This window comes from Centropristis striata, chromosome 9, assembly GCF_030273125.1.
Source record: "Centropristis striata isolate RG_2023a ecotype Rhode Island chromosome 9, C.striata_1.0, whole genome shotgun sequence".
Taxonomy (NCBI): domain Eukaryota; kingdom Metazoa; phylum Chordata; class Actinopteri; order Perciformes; family Serranidae; genus Centropristis; species Centropristis striata.
In genome coordinates, this window is record NC_081525.1 from 17,898,154 (window position 1) to 17,910,246 (window position 12,093).

Consider the following 12,093-nt stretch of genomic DNA (forward strand, 5'->3'; position numbering starts at 1 on the left):
CCAGACATTGCTCAGCAGCCACGGCCACCCGGCGCAAATACTATTCATAACACGTCCTCCCACTGGACAGCGCGCAGGACCCGAGGAGCGGGAGGAGGCTGGCGGGGCCCGTGAGTCAGTGCTGCATGCTGGTGTGTCATACTACTACGACTGATAAACAACAAACACACTTACTTTTTCTTGGCTTCCTCGTACTGCCAGTTCAGTTTCACTTTGTCCACTAAATGCGTGGAATCTTGGAAACCATACTGGAAGAAAAAGTACATAAAATTGATTAAAAGTGTCCTTAAATCACAGCAGTTTACGCAATAAATAGTGGTGAAGACGTGGCTTAATCAGAACCGTTAGTCATTTCAGATATATGAAGGGAGTAAAGGGAGCTTCCTGTGGCTTAACTCGTCATCATTTGAGCAGCTGATTTGTCTTTTATGGCAAAAACATCCCACATCATCCCACAGTCCGCTGGTTAGTCAGTTAGCTGTGGGATTTTATACTATTGTCCTGCAGTCTCTTCATTGGCTCCCTGTTGCATACAGGATTCAGTTTAAAATTCTTACTCTCACGTATAGAGCATTAGATGGTCAGACTCCCCTATATATTGTTGAACTACTTCAACCATAACTGTCAGCTCTGTCTCTTCGCTCAAACACACGATATCTTCTGTCTGTTCCACATACCCGGCTGAAAACATGTGGTGATCGATCATTTGAATATGTGGCCCCCCCAAACTTTAATATTATTATAATTTTGCTTTATTTTTATGGTAATTATCATTATTTTTTTATTTCATAGTTACTTGTTTTAAATTTAAGTTGTGAATATTAATATAGGTAGAGGCCTGTATAAGCCCTTTTGGGTTTCTTGCCGCTACCTTGCACCTTTCTTTTGTTGTTATTTCTTGATCTTTCTCTTTTTGTCTTATTATTGTCCAAAAAAAAAAAACAACCTTCAAACTTTGGAACTCTCTGCCTCTCTGTCCCCATGGTCTGCTATTTCTGTGGACTCTTTTATAAAAGCACCTTAAAACCTATCTTTTTAGACAGGTGTTTGGATGACTAGCCTGCATTGTACATATTATTTTATAATTTGACTTGAGTTGATTTGAATTTGAATTTGAGTTGCTTGCTTACTTACTAACTTACTTGAAAATTGGCAACATTAAAAGCATAACGAAGAAAACAGCAGCATCTTTGTTGTATTATTTCTAAGCCGAATTCATAACATTTACCAGAAAAAGTGATATATTGGTCTGACAATATGATTGCTCAATGTTTTACATTTTATGTAAAGAACATGTTCACCAGAAAATGATGCTTGGGGTGATTGACAAAGATGTTTGTCTTATTTTTAATTCTTTATTTAAAGGGTCAGCAATTGACTGATATAAAGACTATATATAAAACAATCTGAGTGGGTCCGTTCTGCATAACGAGTACTTTTACTTTTGATACTTTAAGTACATTTTAATACTGATACTTTTGTACTTTAACTTAAGTAAAGTTTTGAATGCAGGACTTTTACATGTAGTGGAGTAATTTCACAGTGAGGTGTTAGTACTTTTATTTAGGTAAGGGATCTAAATACTTCTTCCACCACTGCTCTAATCATGTCTGTGTGTTCAGATATGACTACAGTTTCATGTCTCTACCTCTGCCATGCCCCTTAACCTCTCCTTCAGTTTGAAAACCTGTTTCAGGGGGAGAGAGGGAGGAGCAGCAGTGTCTCCTACCTCTCCCATGATGTCAGTCTGACAGCCAGTGTCACAATACTGCTGCAGATTGCACGAGTCACCCACGGTCCCATCGCTGTTCACCACCTCGCCGGCAGAGTCGTGGATAGACAAACTGTTTTGGAAGTTCACGGTCAGCTTCGCCAGGCACTGTGGGATGGAAAAAAGATTAAAAAACAAAAAAATTAAAGAGGACAATCCAAGGAGGCAGACCGTATGTCTTACTCTTCATTCATCATGATGCACAGTATTTCCATTGGATTTATATTTTCAATTGTGATGCGGATGTGATGTGATACTCCATGTAATTATAACATTGGTTCCTGTTCTAATGTGCCTTACCTCCTAATAAAAATATTAAGGAAAAAAAAAAAAGAGGACATACAGTAACGAATAGTCCACTATTGAACAGCTTTAACTGGAGATAAAAAAATAGGTATTTTAGAACACAAATTTATGCTGGATGGACTGTAAACAAATTGGACTCCACACACACATTTTTTGGGACTGTCCAAAACTAAAATCGTACTGGAAGGGATCCATACAGAGATTCTGGCCATTTTAAACATGAATTTACCACTAGACCCACTGTATTTTGTTGTGGGAGCAATCCCAGATGGGGCGACAGATAAATGTAAGATTAAATTGTCATATTTTCTTATTGGTGGCCAAAAAATTATACAGTTATGGAAAATTATTAGAACACCATTGTTATCCTCAATTTGTTGTTCAGTTTAATGCCTGGTACAACTAAAGGTACATTTGTTGGGACAAACATAATGATAACAACAAAAATAGGTTTACAGATAAAGAAAATAGTTTTCTATATTTATATACAACCAAAATCATTATCAAGAAAACAATGGAAAACGGCTAGATATCAGCTCTTAAATGAAACTCTCTTGAGCTATTTTTGTTCATTATGTTTGTCCAAACAAATGTATCTTTAGTTGTACCAGGCATTAAAATGAACAAGAAAATGAAAAAAAACAAAGGTGGTCTAATATTTTTCCCTTGACTGTAACTCGATCTTGGCTCAAACCGCTGCCTCCCACACTGTCTCAATGGCAAGAGATGTTAATGAAGGTGTACATGATGGAAAAAAATAACTGCAAAAGGTCCATCTGAAGTCTGAACATTTTTTTAATTTATGGGCTTATTTATTGTCACTAAATTACAAGAGCAATAAGGTGCCTTTCTGAGTAAATTATAAATCATCTTACTCATTTTTTAAAATTGTATTTCTTTTCCTCTGTGTGTTACCATCATCTACAGATTGTACGTTTGTTTGCTGAAATGTGATTTACTGTGTATTTTCTGACAATGTAATATTCAGATGTCAAGCTTGAATAAAGATTTTGCTTAAAAAACAAAGAAAAACAGTATATAAAAAACACAGAATTATCTGCCAAAATATATATCACTTGACAATATCTCACTGACAAAAAGCATAACAAAATGGAACAAAAAATTAAATGTAAAATTATCAAAATCTGCTTTTATAAATGAACTTCAACATTCACAGTGTATCATCTGCCTCCATGAGTTCAGAAATAGAAGGTGACATTGTCAGGAAATGCCTTTGCAAATGTGGCCCGACAATCAGACTGAATCACTGTCCATTATTCACATGTATATTACTCCATTACATATTTTGCTGTGCTGACAAAACCGTGGTCAGTGAGTCAGACGTCTGGAAATGGGTTTTTATAAAAAGACAATGATGAGACGCAGCAGGACAGTAGAGGCTGACAGACACTAGAGGTCAGCAGAGATTATTCCAACAACAATAATTATCCCAGGAGTCAAACAGAGGCTCAGTCTCTCACCTGGATGAGGTCCTGCCTCTCCTTCTCGCCTGTGCTGATGGCCTTCTTGATGCTACGCAGCTCGTTGAAGATGGCTTGAGCCTCGTCCAGCTTGTAGTTTGTCTGACTGCAGGACATCTTCCGGTCGATCCTTGGGACACAAACACACACACACACACACACATTAGGATGTCTGCAGAGTGGTAAAACTGTTTGGTTTTCTTTTGTTTGGTTCTGGATTTCTGATAAACCTTGCAGTCTTTACCAGCGGATATAATGGAACTCATCCCTAAAATCTACAGGCTTGTTTAGACGGCTCTATGAAGATAAAGTCATATTAAGTTGTTTTCTGCGTTAAGGTTAAAACCAATAAATACATTTGAAAGTTGTTAGCTTGAGATTTAGGTCAGAACCTTGAGTTTTTTAAGCATACAGTCATAGAAAAAAATATTTGACCACCCTTGTTTTCTTCAATTTGTTGTTCATTTAATGCCTGGTACAACTAAAGGTACAGTTGTTTGGACAAATATAATGATAACAACAAAAGTAGCTCACAAGAGTTTAATTTAAGAGCTGATATCTAGACATTTTCATGTTTTTTTTAATAATGATTTTGGTTGCTATCTCTTATCAGATACTTTTGTTGAAGAAAACAATGGTCTAATGATTTTTTCCATGACTGTATAATCAGTCTGATTTGCTGTACTTTCTTATTCAATTCTGGCACTATGGAGCCAAAAAACATGACATGAGAACTTCTGCAAATGCAGTTGTTTGATATGTTCTTTTCTTTTTTTATGTTTGTTTGTTGTTGTTTAATTTTTCTCCTGTTTTTTTTTTTTAAATATTCCTATTATTTATCAATTTTGCTTTTATTTATTTATTTCTAATCCTGCACTGACAAGAATGCACTTAATTTCGTTGTACATGCGACAATAATTATAAAGATATTCTGTTCTATTTTATTCTATTCTACAAAGCAGACGAAAGTAGTAAAACTGAATACATCAAATAAAAAATACAAATTATAAATATAAGATAAAAAAGTTTTAACATAAAAAACAATACATTTAAAATGATTACTACTTTTTATCAATTAAACAACATACAAGTATAAACAAAATGATATAAATATAAAATTAGCCCTACCTTGGCAACAGTAAATTAAAGCTTACATATATGCATCAAAAATAGTAATACAATAATATATTTGGACAATCTGAGTGGGACCATTCTGCATACCGAATACTTTTCCATTTTCCGTACATTGTGATGCTGATACTTTTGTACTTTTTTACTTAAGTAAAACATGAATGCAGGACTTTAACTTGTAGTGGAGTAATTCTGCAGTGTGGTATTAGTACATTTGCTTAAGTTACGGATCTGAATATTATTTCCACCACTGATTATATCACCTATTTGTGTGGAAGATATTAAGTTTTCATAAGGGCTCTCCCCTTCTTAGTTGATCAGTTGACAAATCAGTTCTTTTAGTCTTCGTCAATTAAGATTTCTTCACTCAATTAGTCTTTTTTATGCTTTTTTTCATGCTGAATTAATTATTTCCAAGAAATTTATAAGCACATTATGGTGAACACAAGATTTAAAGTGGTGCTGTTAAATAATTATTTGTGGAGAAACTCAGTTTTACAGATCTGTCAACTAATAAACTGGTTGATTGGTGTGTTAGTTGACTGAGACTTTCTCTAGTAGAGGACAGTCTGTAGTTTTTGTGATATTCCTCGAGCAGAACAGATCAGTTCATCTGTTCTTTGATGAACCCGATAAAAAGGTTAAATTAAAGGTTACAGGTGTCAGGACAAAGACATAAAACATGTGGGAAGGAGGAGAAAAATGTGTCAAAAGTTAAAACTGATCATATGGTGTTAAAGAGGGTGGAGGGGGAGCGGGGGAAAGATGCTGTTGTATTATTATTATTATTATTATTATTATTATTAATAATAATTCTGTGGAGAAAAACAACCCTCTGAATGCTAAACTGAGCCTACTGGGCATTTTACACTTCATGCATCACCATCAGATGATAGTTTGATGCAGAATTGAGTAGAAACAAGTCGTTCCTAATGAAGAATGACATCCCTCATTCACATACCAGCAGCAGGGTGGGTGCTTTATATTGGAAAACAGGTCAGTGGAAAATAAGTCACACACACACAAAAAAAATCATCAGATGAACATCTGAAGTATTTTTGTGTGGGAGGTAACATTCAAGTGTTTATTTTAGACTGTGGTCAGTTATGAAATACTGACACTGCATGTGACAGGCCAGTGTAAATGATAACCTCTGTTTGTTTCCACATGCCTTTAAAGTGCTGCTTTCAAAGACTTGCTCGTTTGGGGGGAAAATCTCAGCTTCAAGAGAGGAATATAGTAAGTCAAGTATTTTACCCAGGATCGATCCAGAACTCCTGCCAACATGTGAGGAACAAACAAATCTGCTGTCCTGCTTTGAAGTGAATAGTCTTATACTTCAGTGTGGGTATGAGTGTGTGTGTATGTGGGTATGAGTGTGTGTGTGGTGGGGGGGTTTGGTTGGTTGGTTTGTTGGTAGGTTGGTGCCTCCTCCATCACTGGGCCTGGCACGTGGTCCCTGCTCTCACCACAGCCCGCTTCCTTCACTCTCCTTCAACAGCAGGTACTGTTCATCCACCCGACCCTGCCTCTTCCTCCCAAAACAAGCTCTGCTTTGTTCCCCCCGCCCCAATGGCACGGCCTGGGAGTTTATATGCTTAGCAGAAAAAAAAAGCTAAAACTACCCCACCCCTTGGTGCCTGCCTGTATTGAACCCCCCACCCTGTGTACTGTAGAGAAATATGTTCACGTTTTCTTGTCACAGCTATACATTTTTAAGGTTGATTAAGTCCTTTAAACCATCAGTTAAGATGTTAGTTATGGAACAGAGTTGGGTTCAGTGTCTGAAAATTTGCTAAATTTGTCAAGATAAGGTGGAATACAGATGAGCGGAGCAGATACTCGTACGCCAAGCTGTTAAAATGATAAACTCCTGATTCCCAACTCCTGAATTCTTTCAGTCGAGCAGTGACGGGCATTTCTACGTCAGAAGCTGTTTGTTTGCTTTATCTGACGCGACATGGCGCGGAGAACAATTAGCTATATTGCTGACAACAGCTGAGATTGGGGAAAACAACAGCCGTAGGGTCCCGGCTGACCTCAACCCGACTGGGCAGAAACCAACCCAGAAGAAACAATAGGAAGCACACACACACACACACACACACACACAGACAAACAAAAGGCACAAACACAAGCATGTATACACACACACACATGCGTAAAGAACTCAAGAGGAGGATGCGTCCATGTTTTCTGCAAGCTGTGTATTCTCCTGGCTATTCTGGGAATCACTCGAGTCGTGTATTATCTAAGAGATAAGGGACTCTTTGCCAGGACTCAGGAAGTGCAAAGGAATTTGCTGCCAGATATCTCTGTGTTTTTGAAACTGCTCTGGAGCCCACACCTCCCCCCCTCCCCTCTCCACGGAGCAACTTCCTCTCCAGGCTGAGCCTTGGCTCCCTGCACTCCACTGGTGCATCCTCTTCCTGAGGTGGAGTCCCCTTTTCCATCAAAAAACTCCCTCCATTTGCCTTTTCTCAAACGGTCAGCTTTGCTTTTTTTTTTTTCCTCCTCCTCTTCTGAGAGGTGGAGCCTCTAATTCTAACATGAAATTTGGAACTGCTCAGAAATGTTCCCAGCACGAAAGACACTATGTGTGTGTGTTTAAATACCAACACAAACTAAAGGAAAACGGGGAAACTGCCTCTCAAATAGGAGCTAAAGAAAGGCTGCATTACTATTTTTTGAAAATGAAATGAAATCCTCTCATTTTCAATGGGTCTATTGGACTTTTTGCTTAACATCTTTAAAATCTCACCACTTTCCACTTCGGTGAACTGAAAAATGGCAATTAATGTAATTAAACTGTACCATGTGAAAAAGATATGGAAATGAAAAAGGGATCATTTAAATAGAAAAACCTTCTAAACTACACGAAATATAGGAGACACATAAAGAGAAAAGAGAGTTGAAGACAGAAGACGACAGAGGACAGAGCCGTGAGGGTGAGAGGGGATAAAAAAGAAGGGAAAAGGCTGCTGGGTGGGGAGCAGTGGTAGGAAGGAGAAGGGTGGTCATGGGAGGAAGGGTGGGCCTGGGACACAGAGGCAGAGGAACACTTACTCCTGCAGGGTCTCCACTCCCATTTCCTTATACTGCAGCTCCTGCTTCACCTGGGCCAGCTCCTGCTTCAGTCTGGAGAGCTGCGGACACAAGGCCGAGACCCACCCGGGTTACCATGGCGCACAATGGACTTCTGTCACCACCAACACCCACCAAAACTGCTTAGTCATGACTATTCACATACAGGAATGCGGCGCCATATTTACACACACATTGGAAATAACACATTATATAGAGCCATTTGACTTGAACCACACGCACGCACGCATGCACGCACACACACACACACACGCACACACAGGGTCTCTGCAGGTTTCAACAAGTCAAATTAAAGACTTTTCAAGACCATAATGAATACAATTAAGACCCATTTCACATCCATACTGGCAAAAAGGTACAAAAAATTAAGGGAAATCAGAGGCCCCGAATTACTATACTGCAAAGTATATGTTATACGTCCTCAAAAATCAAAAAACATTTAAAAGCGAGACTGAAGTTTCTGCCTTTGTTTTAAATAAAAGTAATGTTAATTGATTTTTTAAGCCCTTTTTTAAATTATGTTTAAGACATTTCATGAATTTTCAAGAGAATTTTAGACATTTTAAGGCCCTTAAATCCAAATTATTGGATTTTAGATGTTTTGAGACTTTTTAAGACCCTGTGGATATCCTGACAGTGGATCACACACTGAGCTGTTTAGCTGATTATGAGTTAATGTTGTCATTTATCAACTTTAAAAGGCACGAGTTATGAAATGCCATGTAACCTACCAATTGTTTGGGCTCAGTTATTGTTTTAGGTGATTCCTGAGAACTTGGAAGATCTTGGTACAGTAAATTATAATAATATGGAAGAGAAAAGCATTAACAGTTACAGGAATATTTTGGTTGTACCGTCATTTTTTTTTTTTTTTTTTAAGTCTCTCAACTCTTTACTGAACTCTTATGAAAGAACCATTTTTTATAATTTCTCTGCAGGAATCAACCAGAGAGAATCACAAGAAGAGTTTTCTATGATAATTATGAACATGATGAAACTATTACATTTGGAGGCCTTGTGCTTTTCCTACGTTCAAAAATTATTCTCAGCTCATTGGCTTATTGACGTACAGCCGCAGAACTGAACGCTCTGCTGTGTTTCATTTCAGTGAGTACTGATACGCAGTCATAGATAAAATAAAAAAATACACAGATCTGTTAAAAATTCCATGTGATCGATCAATTTCTTAATGACCATTAATCAATCATTGATTAATTATTCCCATCCCTAATATTCTTTAAAGGGAAACCAATATCTTAGAAAAATGCATTTGATCATTTTGTTTATAAATGACATTGTGGGTGAAAATGGGAAAGTTATGGAGTAAAAGCACTTCAGTGAAACATATGGGACAATCTGTATGAGCTCTAGATATCTGAAACAGAATAGTGTCACAGGACTGACAGGAAGATTAATGTTATCAAAACTAATTACATGTATTTTTTCTGTGATTTCTATAGGAACATTAAAATGAACTCATGTTTGAGGTTAACACGTCTGTGATGTAGGAAACACCCTCACCCATGTGACTGATCTCAGAGAAATGTCCAACTTGTCCCTGTGAGTCAGTGACCTAGCCTCTGCCTGACCCTTTTGATGATGATCTCATCCTCATCCTCTCGAGGCCCCGGGCCAGAGCCACAGTATCCTGTAGGGGCCACACCCCAGCCCCCTTTTCTGCCCAAAAGGGCCCCTCACTTCAGCCTATTGTTCTCCTCCGATAATGACTTACCCGCTCTCTTCGACAAGTTATTTCCACTTTTATTTGGTCGGGGTCGTATTTCGCGTTGGAGGACGAGCCGGAGAGAGCTGTGAACACATGAGAAGAAAGGACGGGGAGAGGGATCGGCAGTTAGTTGATAGTGATTACTTAAGAGTAAAAAATAAAAGTGTCGTCTCACAGTCTTTGCTCACTGTGGACGCCCTCTGGACGCTTTGTGTGCGACAGCTGGCTGGAGTCGGAGGGTGAAATGGGTGGAGGTGGTAAAAAAAAGGGTGGGGTGCACCGGGGATTTGGAAGATCTTCTAAAGACCTGCACCCCCTCCAGCTCCTGACAGGACATCAACAATATAGCATAACCAGGCCAGATAATTAGGTCAGCTAAGGTCAGGTGCTGTAACCTGAGATACAGTGAGCAATCACTTTGATGACCAGACTGAAGACAGAAATAATGTCAAAGTAAAGTAAGATAAAATCTTGATATGTGTAGAAAAACTTGTAAAAGGATGTTTTTTGAAGGTTATCATATTTAAAGGTGTGATAATTCTTAAGAAAAGGAAACCTCTCAACCAGCATTAGTAACAACACACAGGAAGTCTTAGTGCCCATATAAGGTAACATGGAAGGTAAAAATGCTGACACCAACAGAAATCTCAGTCCCTCACAAATGAAAACAAGCAAAATGAACACCCAGCCATCGCCTGATAGCCTCACACCACTCAAACAAAGAAAACAGTGTATGATGATCACCTAATCACACTTCATGTTTACAAAGATACAAATTTAGCCCTGACACCACTCTAACAAAAAAACCTAATCGATGTAAACTGTATCTCATGTCTACAAGGATACATATTGGTAAGAGGGGGGCCTGGGAGAGCCCACCAAAAAAACTGATGTTTTAACGCTATTTAGTAGTTGCAACTAGGGAACTCATTGAGTTTGGATCTTTTTACCTTTGCAAGAATAAAACCCTGCTGCATGAACCTCTGAACGAATCTCCTGCTACTTTTTTGATTCAATCATTTATGAGTCTTAGAGTTTGGAAAAGATTTTGATGCTTGTGTTGTTGACAAGTTGGGAGGCTCTCTGACCGTCTCATGGGGGCATTGAGCTGTCTTAATTGCCACTACACAGGTTCCAGGTCTCACTTCTGTAATCCTTTCATTTTCTTTTGTATGTATGCAGATTGTTTTCATTATGAAGCACAGAGTTGCGTGTCTTACTGCTAGTGACGGAGCGGTTGTCCTCAGAGAGCTCGTGGAAGAGCAACATTTCCTGCTGAGCCAGCTCCAGACGCTGCTGCTTGACCAGGTACATCTCCTTCTTGGCTTTGAGGGCCTCCTGGGCCACCACAAGGTACTCCTTCAGCATGCGCTCCTGCTCCTGCCGCCATTGAGTCCGCGGGTTCTCAATCTGGGTGGTCTCTGAGCACAAGACACAAACACAAGTGACTAATAAGCAAATAATCCTATAAAGGCGTGTGATAATAGTCATCAGAATGGCTTCCAGGAGACAGAGAAGACTCAGTATACTGTGTTGACACTCCGACATCATTCCTGCAGTAAAATCTGTGTTTTTAAAGTGCTTGGAGACAAATGGGAATGTACTCACTGTTGATGTGGTCGATGTAGTAAACTCCCACTTGCTGGTCGTAAACTTCCTCCCACCCGAGAGGCAGTTCATCTCCAACACAGTCGGCAAACGTCAGCGGTTTGGTGATCCTGAAATGATTTAAAATCTATTTATTGCAACAGTAACCCCAAGGAATACTCTTTCATACTGGCTGAAAAAATAACAACATGTACATTATCTTTGATAACTGGATTAGTGCGCCCATCATGTCTCCCATAAAAACTGAGAACTTTTATAGCATAATTGTTCTTACACTGTTATTTTACATACCCTTTAATAAATCTAAAGTTTTTCTGTCTCCCACATTACGTCATTTTCCTGTTAGCATTAACCGGCCTACAGGGTGCTCTGCCTCATTTATCATGTTTATAAAATATGTTTTCAATGTTAATCGAGGGGAAAGAAGCAAAAAGTAAACAGTCAAGAATATTCTCTCCCCCGCCAGCCGGACCTTCAACATTAAGCCTCCATGTGCAGTTTGAGATGCATATCATGCTGTCAACAATTATCCAGAGTGATCATTTCAAAATCTGCCCCATTAAAAATATTTGGGCCTGAGACATAAACAAAGTGCACAGCTTTGTTTCACTGCACTCACAAATAACAATGAATGGAATATGAACACATGATGGTCAATCTTGAAACATCTTTGACTAAATTATTGTGTCAGGCAACTTCTTCAATGGGTAAAAAGGAGGTAATGAGCAGTTATGTTTCCTAACTTAAGATATGCAGTTATAAGTCAGTTTAATTATGAGAATGTGGTATAAAATAATAAAGCTTTATTACCGTAGAGGTTTTCGTAGTTTGAGTTTTGCCTAATTCTTAACACCATTTGAATCGTAATTGTCCGCCCTTAATCTCTGTTGTTAAATTCTTCATCGACCCCCCAGCCTTATTTAAAAATCACTAATGCAATAAAATTAAGCTTTTACATGTTAAAA

The 12,093-nt window shown here is 38.5% G+C and overlaps 1 protein-coding gene across 1 annotated transcript in view; it reads right to left on the reverse strand.

The window, feature by feature from the left end:
• The window catches only part of wwc3 (WWC family member 3), a 44,375-nt gene that overhangs the window by 17,163 nt on the left and 15,119 nt on the right, over window positions 1-12,093 (reverse strand). The window contains exons 2-8 of the mRNA XM_059341804.1: window positions 11,129-11,238; window positions 10,741-10,941; window positions 9,527-9,603; window positions 7,756-7,835; window positions 3,559-3,688; window positions 1,730-1,879; window positions 175-248 (exon numbers count right to left, since the gene is read on the reverse strand). Coding sequence (XP_059197787.1) covers window positions 175-248; window positions 1,730-1,879; window positions 3,559-3,688; window positions 7,756-7,835; window positions 9,527-9,603; window positions 10,741-10,941; window positions 11,129-11,238 — 822 coding nt within the window. The remainder of the gene's footprint in view (window positions 1-174; window positions 249-1,729; window positions 1,880-3,558; window positions 3,689-7,755; window positions 7,836-9,526; window positions 9,604-10,740; window positions 10,942-11,128; window positions 11,239-12,093) is intronic.